Here is a 14,364-nt window from a genome sequence, read left to right as displayed (position 1 = left end):
AAATAACCAGTGTAAAGTACTACGGAACATGCATAGGTTGCCATCAAACATGACGGAGGCCAGCAACTTGTCCGGATTGTCGCCGGGACACCTCCTTCCACGGAACAGAGCCACAGCGAACACTAGCCACTAGTCACATGCATACTCCAATCCAATCAAATTCCCGAGCCCCGAACACATGCACGTACCTATCATGGACACGCTGACCAAACACCAGCCATGCAAAAATCAAGCCCTCCGCCATCACAAGAAAATACTTGAACGGAGAATTTTAATGGAATCTCTATATATCCCGTGGTGATCTGGATGCTGCCTCCCGGGGCAGAGCTCGATTGCACGAATGCACGCCTTCGTCTAGCTCTAGACACGTACGGCTCTCCGGTGCCTTGCTGTCCATGCAAGCTTCTTCCAGATCCAGCTCCATGGAGAGGACCAGCCAGTGGTACGTTTCCATGTCTTTGCCAGTGCGAATTGCTTGCCCGTCCATGTCTCTCGTATGCTCATGTCTTGCCTCTTTGAATTGATTGAGCAGGGTGTCGTCGCAGGACGTACCAACGGACCTCGTCGTCCGGGTCGCCGGCGCCGCCTTCCCTCTTCATAAGGTTAGTCGTCTTCCACCTCCCGGTCGATCTCTCCAACTCCTCCTCACGTGTGTACAAGAAAAAAGTGTCGCCGGTGATCATGGTCTGACGTGGGCACAACTAAATGCTTCCGGTGCAGGCGGTGATGGTGCCCAAGTGTGGCTACATCCGCAAGGCCGTCGCCATGGCCACGCGCCCCGACCCCGCGTCGACCGTCGAGATCGAGCTCGACGGCCTGCCGGGCGGCGCCGACGCCTTCGAGAAGGCCGCGCGTTACTGCTACGGCGCCAACTTCGAGATATCCGCTCGCAACGCCGCCGCCCTCCTCTGCGCCGCCGCGTTCCTCGACATGCAGCCGGCCGACGGCGGCCTCGCGCGCCGCGTGGAGGAGTTCCTCGCGCAGGCGGGTCTCCGGACGCTGCCCAACGCGATCGCGGTGCTGCGGTCCTGTGAGGGCCTGCTCCTCACGGCCACCGAGGAGCTCGGCGTCGCCCGGCGAGCGGCCGACGCCGTGGCCCTGCGGGTCTGCAACGAGGTGCTTTTCCCGACGCGGTCGCCGCCGGAGTGGTGGGCGTCGGAGCTCGCAGCTCTCTCGCCAGCGTCGTTCCACAGGGTCTTTACGGCGCTGCGCTGCCGACGCGCCGGTCCTGAGGTGCTCGTCGCCGCGGCCACCGCCTACGCCGAGCTCCTGCTGGCCGACGGCAAAGCTTCCGACCACCGCGCGCTCCTCGAGTCCGTTGTCGCCGTGCTCCCTTCAGCGGACGACGCGCCCCTTCCCGCAGCGTTCCTCTGCCGCCTCCTGCACGACGCCGTCACCACCGAGGCCTCGGCCAAGACGTGCCGCGACCTGGAGCTCCGCCTCGCGGCCGTGCTCGACCAGGCTACCGCGGGTGACCTGCTCGCCTTGGCGCTCGATGGCGCTGGTGAGTGCGTCATTAACACCGAATCGCTCCGGCGTGTCATCGCCGCATTTGTGGAGCGCGAGTCCGGTGCCGGGCGGAACAGGAGGGCGTCGCTGTCCGGAGCGGCGGCGCTGGGCGCAGGGGCGCTGCAGAAGGTGGCCAAGATGGTGGACGAAGTGGCGGCGGAGATCGCGACGGACGAGTCCCTACCGATCTCCAAGTTCGTGGGTGTCGCCGGCGCTGTGCCCAAGGACGCCCGCGCCACCCACGACTGCCTCTACCGCGCCGTGGACATCTACCTCAAGGCGCATCCGGAGCTGGACGAGATCGAGCGGGAGAAGGTGTGCAGCGTCATGGACACCCTGATGCTCTCCTACACGGCGCGCCTCCACGCCTCCCAGAACAAGCGCCTGCCGCTCCAGGCCGTGCTCAGCGCACTCTACTACGACCAGCTCAAGCTCCGCAGCGCCGGCGTCGGCCACGACGATGAGGATAACGATGCGCGGTCGGAGGCCGGGTCGGCGCGCATGCAGGCAAAGGCGGACGCGGCGCTGGCGCGGGAGAACGAGGCACTGCGGTCGGAGCTGGCCCGGATGCGGGCGCACATGTCGTCCGGCGTGCAGCAGAGCAAGGGGAGCGGCTCGAGGACGGCGGCGACGGCGACGGTGGCAGGGAAGAAAGCGAGCTTCTTCGGGTCGATGTCGCGCACACTGAGCCGGCTGAACCCGTTCAGGGCCGGCGGCGGGTGGTCCAAGGACACGTCGAGCATCCGAGACAGTAGGGGCGGCGCCATGAATGTGGTGAAGCCCAGGAGGAGGAGGTCCTCCATAAGCTAAGACTCCATAGAAATCATCCATGATGCGATAGGTGCATGTAATTCGGTCTCATTTCATTCGTATGATCACTGGTGTGTACTGTGCGTGTAGAGGAAGATCATGATCGTGGTTGCTAGTTCTCATGATTCTTCCCTCTTTCAGTTAATTTGTGTCATCTATTGTACTGTGTATGTTGGGCATTGTATATTAGAAAGAGGAAGTCTTCAATTCAACTATACTTCCTCCGTGGATTTCACATTGAACTTTCAAAAAAGGTAAAATGGTTCAGATCTTGTAACTGAAAAGGGTAGATTCAGTTCGGTTGTGTTTCCTCCGGAAAGAAATATAAGAGCGTGTGGAGAGTGTACGTGATAATTTTTTTAATGATTTGGCTTGAATAAAAGCTGCTTCTTCACCCCCTAGCTAAGAGTCATTGATGGCCATTCATTGTGGTTTCAAGAGATCGATATATAGTACTCCCTCATGTCCTTTTTAGTCTGCATATAAGTTTTGGAATGTTTGACTTGGCACAAATCTTATACACGAAGTAAAAAGAACCGGAGAGAGTATGAAGTGAAGATAAATGTTGATCAACATGAAACTCAAGAATTATACACTAGATGGTCAACATACAAGCATATATGTTGTATCGCATAGAAATTAATTGTGAATCATGCAATATGAACTAGTCCATATACAATGTGTTTGGTATATGTATATGTGGACATATACTATGTGTTTCGTAAATTATATGTATATGTATATGTGGACATATACTATGTGTTTGGTATATGTATATGTATATGTAGGTTAGGTGATGGGCCGGCCGAGTAACGGGTTTTCTCGGTTGTGCATTCGTTCTTCTGTTGACCGCTGATGTGTTTGTTCGTTCTTTCATTTCTTTTGTTTTTTTCCTCTTCGGTTTTATATTTTTTTCACCTGCTTCTTATGTTTTTTCTCTACATGTACTTTGGTTTTCTTTGTTTTTCTCCATATATTTTCATTGGTTTTTCCTTTTTCTTCATTATATTTGGTTTCTTTTTTCACTTCTCGGATTTTATGCTTTTCTTTTTCTCTTTTCTTTCTTTTTTTTCTTTTTTCCAACAAATGTATATGTTTTTCTTACACACTGTACATTTTTCATGTAAGTCAAGAATTTTTTTTAATGCAGGTTTAACATTTTCCAAATACATTATTAGCATTTTTTTTCTTTCAAATATATATTGTTTTGTTGAAACATATGTTTTGATGTCTATTGTTTTCACACACATTATATATTTTTGTATACATCTGAAACATTTTTTACACACATTTAACATTTTGCAGGTACATTGTTAACATTTTTTCAAATATATATTTTGATATCTATAGTTTTCCTACATATTTTACCTTTTTGTATATATCTGGAACAAATTACACACGTTTAACATTTTCAAATACAGTATATTAACATTTTTTTTCAATATATGTTTTGATGTCTATTGTTTTCATACACATTGTACATTTTGGTATACATTAAAGCATTTTTGTACAAGTTTTACATTTTTCATATCATGATTAAGATTTTTCTTTTTAAATATGTTTTGATGTCTAGTTTCTTTGTACGCATCGTACATTTTTTCTTATACATCCAATACAACTTTTATGCATGTTTAACATTTTTTGTTGAATTACACAAACATTCTTTTACATTGTATAAACATTTAAAAAAAATCAATGTACGTATTTTTTAAAATATATGAATATATTTTTAATGTGACAAGGCATTTTTTAAAGCTATCAACATTTTTTAAGTTACACTAACAAAGAAAGTACGCTGTTAAATTCTCGATCTTTTAAGTAACGATATTATTTTTAATTTCAAAAATATAAATAAAATTATTAAAAAAGAAAAAACAACAACAACGAACCATGGTAGTGAACGAACTAATGAGGCGAAGAACTAACTGGGCCGGCCCACTTCTAGGTCTTTTAAGGCGATCACGAGCTATAGATGCACCCGTTCATAGCTGCTATTCTGAATTACTCTTTGTAATAATAAGGCAGCAATCTATAACCCCTTAATTACGTACACTATTAGATATGCAACATGAAAATATGTCGACATACCTTGTTAAGGGAAATAAAACCTAGGTACTAGTGAATCTGAAAAAAAACTAGGTACTAGTGCATGAAGTTCATCTCAGTATGATACATAACTGAAATTAAGCTGTTTATCAAGCACATAACATAAATAACCTTGAACTTTTTAGGCACAACAAATAGGAATCCCAAAAATATTTCAACTACTTAACAGGCTTCAGTGCATGATACATCAAAAGATGCGTTCACCAAATTGTTGTATCTGTGAGATTGTATAAGTTTTCTGATATAGGAACCCGAAAAGGTAAAAGTTTAACAGACGATGCATATGTCCCCCGATAACTATGCGCCAGATGATGTTTGCTCATTTTCTGCCCCAGTTTTCAGTTTTGAAGCTAACATAATTAACACAACAATAGCAGCAAAGTAGTAGCTACTTACGCTGTTATCTGATATTCATTCATTACAATAGATGAGGCCAGAACAATTCAACACCCTGACGTTCAGCAATTTGGGCATCCAGTAGTTTGTCAAAAGGTGCACATATTGCAATAAACTAGACTTACCACCCACCGGTTCAGGTCAGCACAAGCTGCTCTAGGAAACTAACTAGCAATCTTTTCATACGATTTAAGAACTACATAATGTTGTCAATAGAATTGGCTTAGAATGAGCTGCTCACCTATGCTTTGTGCAACCTACTTGCCTTCTCGAACACGTCTATTAAGACAGAAGGGAAAGTTCTTTTGAGATTACTGTAACCTTGGGTTGCCATCAAGGCATCCATCTCATCCTTAGAGGCAATAAATTCAATGCACACTTCCTTAAGCCTGTCACAGTTATGGTGATCAGCTAAAGCCAATGTAGTTGCCAGAGTCTCCATGGCAAGGTTTTTACCGAGGATGTTTTGGCATATCAACTTCAGCCTGTCCATGGCATATCTATCTGCAGCCACAAGTAAATGCCGGATCATCTCAACGTAATCATCACCACCAAAATCACCCACGTCAGGCAATGAATCGGTATATACGAAATGCAGCAAGGCCTTGAAAGCAGCAGGCTGCATGTCTTCAACTGTAATGGACTCTGCCTTTGTTTCCTTCATCCCTCCATACAGCTCTGCCTCAAAGACATGTGATCGTGCCACAAGTATGATCTTGTGTGCGGCAAAAGTCTTTCCCCCAACACTGAATGTCACGTCGGACCCCTTCCCCTCTAACAACAGCTTGCCAAAATGATCCGATAAGTTGGACGATGACACCTTGATTTCAGAGCTCCCTGTTGTTTTTGTCACCTGTGATTGTTTGATGACTGTGAGTACACATTCAATTGTCAGGCTATCATCCTTAATGTAGCCTGATGCTTCCAGCTCCAGCTCACTCCTTTCAATGAACCCTCCACATTCTGGGAAAACACGATTACCGTAGTCGAACTCTGTCGGGGTTGCTTGAGACAGAAACCAAATACTCTTTGGCAACCCAGTATCCTTGTTAACCAGTCTCAGATCACAGGATGCCCGCGCCAACCCCCTGCCCGTGGGCTCACGCGAGACCGACACGCAAACGCAATCGGCGTATGACATGTTGGCTCCGTCAGGGTAGAAACGGATGGTCCAGTCGTAGCCGCCGACGGTGAAGATGGCCGACTGGACGAACTTGTCGATTCCCAGGCCCTTCTTGAGGCTGTACCCGACGATCTCCAAGACATGCGTTCCCTTCGCCGTCTCCGTGGTACACCTTGACGAGGAATTGGATTCGAGTGCCATCAGCCCTGCAACCAAGAGCATGGAGCCCGTAATGCGGATCTGAGAATACGAGAGGAACGCACACAGCTTTGTCGAGGACAAGAGGAGTTGGGGAAGAAACGAGAGGGTGAGTGGAGTACCTTGGAAAGTCGGCAGACGAGGAGGAGGTGAGGGGCGGCGGCCAAACAGGGAGGGGAGGTCTGAGCAGCTGATGGAGACGGGAGAGGTGAGATCTGAGCAACTGATGCGAAGGCAATGGGACCTGGCCAGATGGGCTACAAGGGCCGTGCGTGGCCCGCCAAAGCATGTTTTGACTCAAAAAATGAAGTAAAATTCAGAAAAAATACAGGAAAATAAAAACGAGGGGAAGTGTCACGTGGGAGAAATCTTGAGCTTTATAAGTGGTTGCCTCATTAAAACCTTCCACCCCTCAGAAGAAAAAAGAGTATAAAACCATGCTCTAGATTATATAGAAGGGAAAGAAAATGAAAAAACATACAATGACCACAAGTATTCTTCCTCTTCTTTGATTGGAAGATCTGTGAATGTGGCTTCCGGTTCTTTGTTGTCTGCGGTGTATTGTGCTTTCCTGCTCGCTAGTTTCTCATATTTCATGGCCATTACCTTATCCGGGGTGAGACTGATTCTTCTCTCCTCAAGTACTCTTCCAGCTATGTTGAAAGCAGACTCTGACGATGTCGATGAGATGCGTATTGATAACAAATCTCGTGCTAATATGGAAATCACCAGATATGTAAGCTTGTGTTCATGCCACCATTGATGTATGTTGAAGTCCTCGTCATCTTCACTGAAGTTGACTTTGTCGCTGTTAAGGTACATCGCTAACTACCCACCACATGCAAGCACACACACTAAAGTCTTTGATGCTCCTGTCGAAGAGCTCAAGGCAAAGGAGGAAGAACCAAATATCTTGTTCCGCGCTCCTTTTTTTCATGCAGATAGTGTTGGTGGAGGCCGTTGCACCCGAACGCCAAAAAACTTTTGTTCGTACTTATCGTAAACTTCAGAAACTTATCACGAACATCAGTGAAATAACAAGAATAATCTAAATGTAGGGACCCATCTAATAAAAATGATCAAGCTTAGCCCTAGATCCAAGATAAATGCAAATACATGAAACATAGGAATTTCTTTCTAATATTTAAATATTTAAGTTTCATGCAAGCAACAACTTATAATTCAACGCCTTTTGTATGCGTTCACATGAGTTGCAATGTCTACAATACTATGCACCATTAAAGGAGATGTGGAATGATGACCACTGAAGTAAATTATTGCATCATAAAACATCTCCAAAAAACTTAGTCAATATTGAAGCAACATGCAGATCACATGAGTGATTAGCTATGATACTTGCATTCACGAAATCCCGAGAATGTATCTTTGTCTCGGAGAAGTGACTTGAGCATCATATATGTAGAGTTTCATGTAACAAACAAGTCAAAATTATACTTATGAGGAATTTCTCCTACAACAATGCAATATCTCTTGGAGCTTGCAATTCGTTGTTTAGAGTTACTAAGATAAGAAACTGCAGTTTGCAATTTTTCAAAATGTGGTTTGCATTTTAAGGCACATTTAGTAATAAGATAATTATATGGCAAGCATAACGTTGATGCAGTAAAAAAGATGCAGCATATACGAAAAACAGAGGAGTGAGGTCCTCCATTGCAATTGTATTTGTTGAAGCATTATCCAAAGTTACTGCAAAAAACTTGTTGGTCGGACCAAAATCTGCACAACTCTACTTAAAGCTTGAGCAATGTTCACACCAGCATGTGCTTCGCCAATTAATTCGAATCTTATGATTCTTTTCTGTAGTTCCTACTTATCGCTAACATAATGAGCGACCACACTATTGTAGTCTTGCTTTGCCCGACCACTCCTGATATAAGGTCTTGAAGAGACCCAAAAAGTGCATGTGGTAAATTCTTCTTTTCTTTTTGTAAGTCCGGTTTTGCATAACCTTTTCATATCCATAATTGTAGCTTGTCTAGAAACTAGTTTGAAATTAGGAGTATGAGTAGTCTGAATGTATTCAGTAAAATCATCAGACTCACCAAAACCTAGAGGTAAATCACTATAAGCAATTAAAGGACAAAGATCTTCCCTCTAAACATTGGCATCATAGGTGAAATTATATATCGAACAATTAGGGTTTTATCTCGCCACGGCCTCTCCATCCTTCTTCATGTGGGCTTTCTTGTGCCAGATCAGCTGGTCGGGTTCCTCCTTGACCCCATATGCAATACATTTCCCCGCATCTTCTGCACTTGACCTTAATCACACAAACACCACCCACCTCAACTATTACTTCATCGAAGTAATCCCACACTTTTGAGGTTTTGCGACAAGACTTTTTTGCATCGATGGTAGTGGAGGAAGTGTTGGCACTAGTGGAATTGGTGAAGGATTGTGAAGGTGGTGTATTGTCGTCGAAAGTAGGATAGGTAGTGGTATTGTCATCACAAGGAGGATATGTGGTGGTACTGTGGACAGTGGGATCAACATACCCGGGTATGTGAAAATTGAAATCGCTTGCATTGAAGCTTTTTTTGAGAATCATCATCAAACTTTATTAATCACCGTACACCTGGGATTTCATCGGATATTACATGTAGAATACAGTTAGGCGGATCGCTAGGCCAAAAACTACAAAATTCCTTACTAACTCCTTCTCTAGCTAACAAGTGAGCTCCTTGCTTCCCTGATCTTCTAACCTAGGAAGCTTTAAAACCTTCAAGAGTCCTTCCTAGCAGCTTGATTTCTTCAACGATCGGTCCAGCCACACTTAAGTTTTTTTCCTGGTCATTCAACATGGCCGCCACTCCCTTGTTGTCGACTTCAACGTGCACCCTGGTAGCTCCAGCATGGATTGCCAGCTGCAATGCCTTGCGGCAAGCAAGTATCTCAGCCACCTCGGGATCAGACACATCCCGACATACATAGCAGGTGCCCCATCTAAACGCTCCGACATGGTCTCAAAGAATCACTCCTCCACCTGCACGATCCACAACTTAGATAGAGCTTCGTCTGTGTTTGCCTTAGCCACCCTTGCTCCGGCGGACTCCATCTCACAGCTGGTACTGAAGAGGAGCACCTCGGTTGCTTTGCATGAATGGTGGTCCATTCTATGATATGATGATGAACATTCTCTGCAACCATCCTGGGATCCACAATCTTTTTTCCATCCCTTGCTTCATTCCTTGCGAGCCAGAGACTGTACGCAGCCTGAACCATTAACTCCCGCTCCTGGTTGCCGGCATCAGCAAACCATCCTAGCAGCCATGAGGCAAGCTCTCCATGGGGTCCATCAGACACTGGCAGGATCGCCACCGGAACCCCTTTCTCCGAGCTTAACACCTTCCAAAACATGGCTAAACGCGGACGCGCCCAGAAGCGAGGCAGGACTCTTTCTTATCTACCGCAAAACAAGCAAAAGACCCCTGGTTTGATTTTCCTCCTGTGTAACTCGGCACCAACGACCAATCCATTTTTATAAGGTGCCACATGTGAATCTTTGCCTTCCGAGGAGCGTTGGTGTTCCAAAGCGCAAACCATCTTTTGTGTCTATACACCGATGTCGAGGACTCCGACCGTCCGGTTTTGGTCCTTTTTAGCGACATACATAGGTGATATGCTGATCGGATGCTGAACCGCCCCGACTTAGTGAAGTTCCACGCCAAATAGTCGCTGCTACCCAGGCCTCCAATAGCGATCTGCTTGATATCATATACGTCAGCAGATGAGAACATAGCATCCACCTTGGCATGATCCCAAGCAGAACCATCGGGACTAAGTAGGCTGCTGACATGTGTGATTCCATGGATAAAATGTTGCCCAAGAGGTTTCAAACTCCCTGCCCTCGGAATCCAATTTTCGTGGTGTATGTTAATGTTTGAACCATCATCTACACACCAAACAACTCCCTCTCTTAGTAGTTCCCTCCCATGTATAATGCTCCTGAACTTGTATGGCGCACCATTGGGACACGTGGCATTCATGATTGTGCACTCTTGAAGTACCTAGCCTTGAGCACACGGGCACACAAAAAAGGAGGATGGATATTGGAGGAGTCGCCACGCTTGCTTTGCCAGCAGAGCTGGATTAAAAGCTTCAAAACTTCTGAACCCCATCCCTCCATCTCTCTTTGGCAAGCACATTTTATCCCTGGCTATCCAGTGCACCTTCCTTTCACCATCAGCCGCTCCCCACCAGAATTTTGAAGAGATTGAAGTCAATTTCCCGCACATCTTCTTCGTGAGTTGAAAACAGCTCATTGTGAAAGTTGGTGTTGATTGTAACCCTAATTTTATAAGTACTTCCCTTGCCTTCTTAGACAAACCTTGCCCCTTCCATCCCGACACTTTACCCTTTGAGCTTTCTCTGACATATTGGAAGGAACCATCTTTTGATCTTCCTACCACAGTTGGAAGCCCCAGATATCTCTCACTTAGTGCTTCAGAGTCAATGCCAATGGTTTGTTTCAGAGCGCCCTTATCCTCCTCATTACATCCTTTCCCAAAAAACATAGATGATTTTGTAGATTTACCTTCTGTCCGGACGCCACTTGATATGCTTGCAAAATATTCTTTAGTGCATGGAGATTACCTTGTGTTCCTTCCAAGAAGACCACACTGTCATCAGCAAATAAAAGATGAGTAATATGGGGGCTAGTGCTCCCAAAGCTTACCCCATTTATCAGATTATCTCTTTGAGCCTGCGGAAGCAACGCTGAAAAACCTTCTGAAGGAAATATGCCCTAGAGGCAATAATAAGGTTATTATTTATTTCCTTATATCATGATGAATGTTTATTATTCATGCTAGAATTGTATTAACCGGAAACATGATACATGTGTGAATACATAGACAAACTAAGTGTCACTAGTATGCCTCTACTTGACTAGCTCGTTTATCAAAGATGGTTATGTTTCCTAGCCATGGACAAAGAGTTGTCATTTGATTAACGGGATCACATCATTAGGAAAATGATGTGATTGACATGACCCATTCCGTTAGCTTAGCACTTGATCGTTTAGTATGTTGCTATTGCTTTCTTCATGACTTATACATGTTCCTATGACTATGAGATTATGCAACTCCCGTTTATCGGAGGAACACTTTGTGTGCTACCAAACGTCACAATGTAACTGGGTGATTATAAAGGTGCTCTACAGGTGTCTCCAAAGGTACTTGTTGGGTTGGCGTATTTCGAGATTAGGATTTGTCACTCCGATTGTCGGAGAGGTATCTTTGGGCCCTCTCGGTAATGCACATCACTATAAGCCTTGCAAGAAATGTAGCTAATGAGTTAGTTACGGAATGATGCATTACGTAACGAGTAAAGAGACTTGCCGGTAACGAGATTGAACTAGGTATTGGATACCGACGATCGAATCTCGGGCAAGTAACATACCGATGACAAAGGGAACAACGTATGTTGTTATGCGGTTTGACCGATAAAGATCTTCATAGAATATGTAGGAGCCAATATGAGCATCCAGGTTCCGCTATTGGTTATTGACCGAAAACAGTTCTAGGTCATGTCTACATATTTCTCGAACCCGTAGGGTCCGCACGCTTAATGTTACGATGACAATTTTATTATGAGTTTATAAGTTTTGATGTACCGAAGGTTGTTCGGAGTCCTGGATGTGATCACGGACATGACGAGGAGTCTCGAAATGGTCGAGACATAAAGATTGATATATTGGAAGCCTATATTTGGATATCGGAAACATTCCGGGTGAAATCGGGATTTTACCGGAGTACAGAGGGGGTTACTGGAACCCCCCCGGGGGTTAATAGGCCTACATGGGCCATGAGGGAGAAGAGGAGGGCCGACCAGGGCAGGCCGCGCGCCCCTCCCCCTAGTCTGAATAGGACAAGGAAGGGGGGGGCGCCCCCCTTTCCTCTTTCTCCTCCCCCTTTCCTTCTCCACCAAGGCAAGAGAAGGGAGTCCTACTCCCGGTGGGAGTAGGACTCCTCCAGGCGCACCCCTAGGGGCCGGCCGCACCTCCCCCCTCCCTCCTTTATATACGGGGGCAGGGGCACCTCTAGACACACAAGTTGATAATCGTGATCGTTCCTTAGCCGTGTGTGGTGCCCCCCTCCACCATATTCCACCTCGGTCATATCGTTGCGGTGCTTAGGCGAAGCCCTGCGTCGGTAGAACATCATCATTGTCACCACGCCATCATGCTGACGGAACTCATCCCCGACACCCTGCTATATCGGAGTCCGGGGATCGCCATCGAGCTGAACGTGTGCTGAACTCGGAGGTGCCGTACGTTCGATGCTTGGATCGGTCGGATCGTGAAGACGTACGACTACATCAACCGCGTTGTCATAACGCTTCCGCTTACGGTCTACGAGGGTACATGCACAACACTCTCCCCTCTCGTTGCTATGCATCTACATGATCTTGCGTGTGCGTAGGATTTTTTTTGAAATTACTGTGTTCCCCAACACCTTCAACCCAAAACAGGAACATGTATGGGGAAAGTGGATCGCCCTGCCAAAGCCCTCTCGACGGCAAGAAACTGTGCAAAAAACCCATTCAGCTTGACACAGAACCGAGCGCTCCTCACACATCTCATTATCATGTTGACCCATTCTTGTGCAAAGCCAAAACACTCCAAAGTTTTCTCTAGAAACACCGACTCGACCCTATCATAGGCTTTCATCAGATCAAGTTTTACTACACATAGCGGCTTCTTCCTTTTCCGTCTCCTGATTGCATGCACACACTCATATGCCATGAGCACGTTGTGAGTGATTAAACTTCCCAGTACAAATGCGCTTTGCTCCTCAGAGATGAGTACCGGAAGGATCAGCTTCAGTCTATTTGCTGAAACTTTTGCCACTATTTTATATAGGAAATTACAGAGGCTTATAGGGCGAAATTGCGACAATAGCTCCGGTGAGTTAACTTTTGGGATCATCACAATTATTGTGTCATTGAAGCTATCCGGTGTTGCTGAACATGCAAGAAAATCACGAACGTGTTTGCAGACATCCTCCCGTACCAATGGCCAGTGCCGCTGATAGAACATCGCTGGTAGCCCGTCCGGCCCCGGCGCCTTTGTCGGCCCCATCTGAAATAGAGTAGTCTCAATTTCAAGATCAGTAACCGGCGCCGTGAGCTTCTCATTCATTGCTGGCGAGACTACCTCATGGAAAAGATCTAGGATGAGGTCTGTTGCTTCTGTTCCTTCAAATTTGAAAAGTTGTTCATAGAACCCTGCTGCCATTTCTCGCATACCCTCATCGGCTATGCATCTTGCTTCGTTCTACCCTCTCAAGGCTCTATCTGTATTCTTTCGCTTCCTATGAGAGGCTCTGTTTTGAAAATAACGAGTATTTTGGTCACCCTCTTTTAACCAGCCAACTCTAGATCACTGTTTGTACATGATTTCCTCCCTTTCAAAAATCCATTTTAGCTGGCCTTCAACATCACACACCCCCTATGTATGCCCAGTAGTTAACACTCGCTCCTTTGCATCATGTAGCTGATCTTTGAGCATAGCTATCTGTTGACGTACAGACCCAAAGACAGAGCGCCCCCATGCATGCATAGATCGTGATAGATGGTTTTGTTTGCTACAGAGGTCCGCCGATCCTACACACTGACCAGCTTCCGTCCATGCGTTATTTACCATAGTGTCATACCCCTCATGCTTTATCCACATTTCCTCAAACTAAAACGTGCGAGGTACACTCGACCGAGTGCCAGGAGCCGTCTCCATGACACGAACCAGAAGGGCCATATGGTCAGACTCCTCCGTGATTAGATTCTCCACCATCGTCACTGTGTACATAGCCATGAACTCGCTATTGCATGTCACTCTATCTAGTCTGACTTGGATGTTATCATTGTCCTTTCTCTTGTTGTCCCAAGTGAACATGTACCCAGTATGTTGAAAGTCTGCTGGTCCGCAGTCGAAAAGACAGTCTTGGAAGCTTTCCATCTATGAGAAAAGCTTTAGGTTACCGCCCCATTGTTCCTCCTGAACAAGTATCTCATTGAAGTCTCTGGCACACAACCATGGTATGTTATCTTGGGTCCTCAAGTAGCGCATAGCATCCCATGATTTATTCCGTAGATCTGTCTGGCTCCCCATAGAAACTAGTGAATCTAAAGGTTTTCCGTCAACGACTATCTCTACATCAATGAAGTATTGTCTCCATGTCCTAACAGTAACCTGAACATGATCT

General features: G+C 46.0%; 2 protein-coding genes across 2 annotated transcripts; one reads left to right on the top strand and one right to left on the bottom strand.

Moving 5' to 3' along the window:
* The first annotated feature begins 204 nt into the window (after positions 1 to 204).
* LOC119295510 (root phototropism protein 2-like) lies at positions 205 to 2,556 on the top strand. Its single transcript, XM_037573942.1, has 3 exons — positions 205 to 442; positions 533 to 602; positions 721 to 2,556. The coding sequence occupies exons 1-3, from the start codon at positions 396 to 398 to the stop codon at positions 2,317 to 2,319; spliced, it is 1,716 nt and encodes a 571-aa protein (XP_037429839.1). The 5' UTR covers positions 205 to 395; the 3' UTR covers positions 2,320 to 2,556.
* Positions 2,557 to 4,784: 2,228 nt separating this feature from the next.
* LOC119292595 (BTB/POZ and MATH domain-containing protein 2-like) lies at positions 4,785 to 13,400 on the bottom strand. The gene is made up of 5 exons (XM_037571382.1): positions 13,176 to 13,400; positions 10,757 to 10,865; positions 10,491 to 10,661; positions 6,265 to 6,357; positions 4,785 to 6,150 (listed from the first exon to the last, which is right to left on the bottom strand). The coding sequence occupies exons 1-5, from the start codon at positions 13,398 to 13,400 to the stop codon at positions 5,063 to 5,065; spliced, it is 1,686 nt and encodes a 561-aa protein (XP_037427279.1). The 3' UTR covers positions 4,785 to 5,062.
* Positions 13,401 to 14,364: the final 964 nt, after the last annotated feature.

Source organism: Triticum dicoccoides, chromosome 4B (assembly GCF_002162155.2).
Source record: "Triticum dicoccoides isolate Atlit2015 ecotype Zavitan chromosome 4B, WEW_v2.0, whole genome shotgun sequence".
Classification (NCBI taxonomy): domain Eukaryota; kingdom Viridiplantae; phylum Streptophyta; class Magnoliopsida; order Poales; family Poaceae; genus Triticum; species Triticum dicoccoides.
The sequence above is the reverse complement of the archived record's forward strand: the minus strand, read 5'-3'. Positions and strand labels throughout refer to the sequence as shown.

Excerpts from the sequence above, each read along its gene's own strand:
- LOC119292595 (XM_037571382.1), bottom strand. The coding sequence starts at position 13,400 with ATGGCAGCAGGGTTCTATGAACAACTTTTCAAATTTGAAGGAACAGAA. Across the intron at positions 10,866-13,175 it reads ATCAGCGGCACTGGCCATTG|GCTCAAAGAGATAATCTGAT; the intron begins GTACGGGAGGAT and ends TTGCTTCCGCAG. Across the intron at positions 10,662-10,756 it reads CTTCTTGGAAGGAACACAAG|GATGTAATGAGGAGGATAAG; the intron begins GTAATCTCCATG and ends TTTTTGGGAAAG.
- LOC119295510 (XM_037573942.1), top strand. The coding sequence starts at position 396 with ATGCAAGCTTCTTCCAGATCCAGCTCCATGGAGAGGACCAGCCAGTG. Across the intron at positions 443-532 it reads ATGGAGAGGACCAGCCAGTG|GGTGTCGTCGCAGGACGTAC; the intron begins GTACGTTTCCAT and ends TTGATTGAGCAG. Across the intron at positions 603-720 it reads CCGCCTTCCCTCTTCATAAG|GCGGTGATGGTGCCCAAGTG; the intron begins GTTAGTCGTCTT and ends CTTCCGGTGCAG.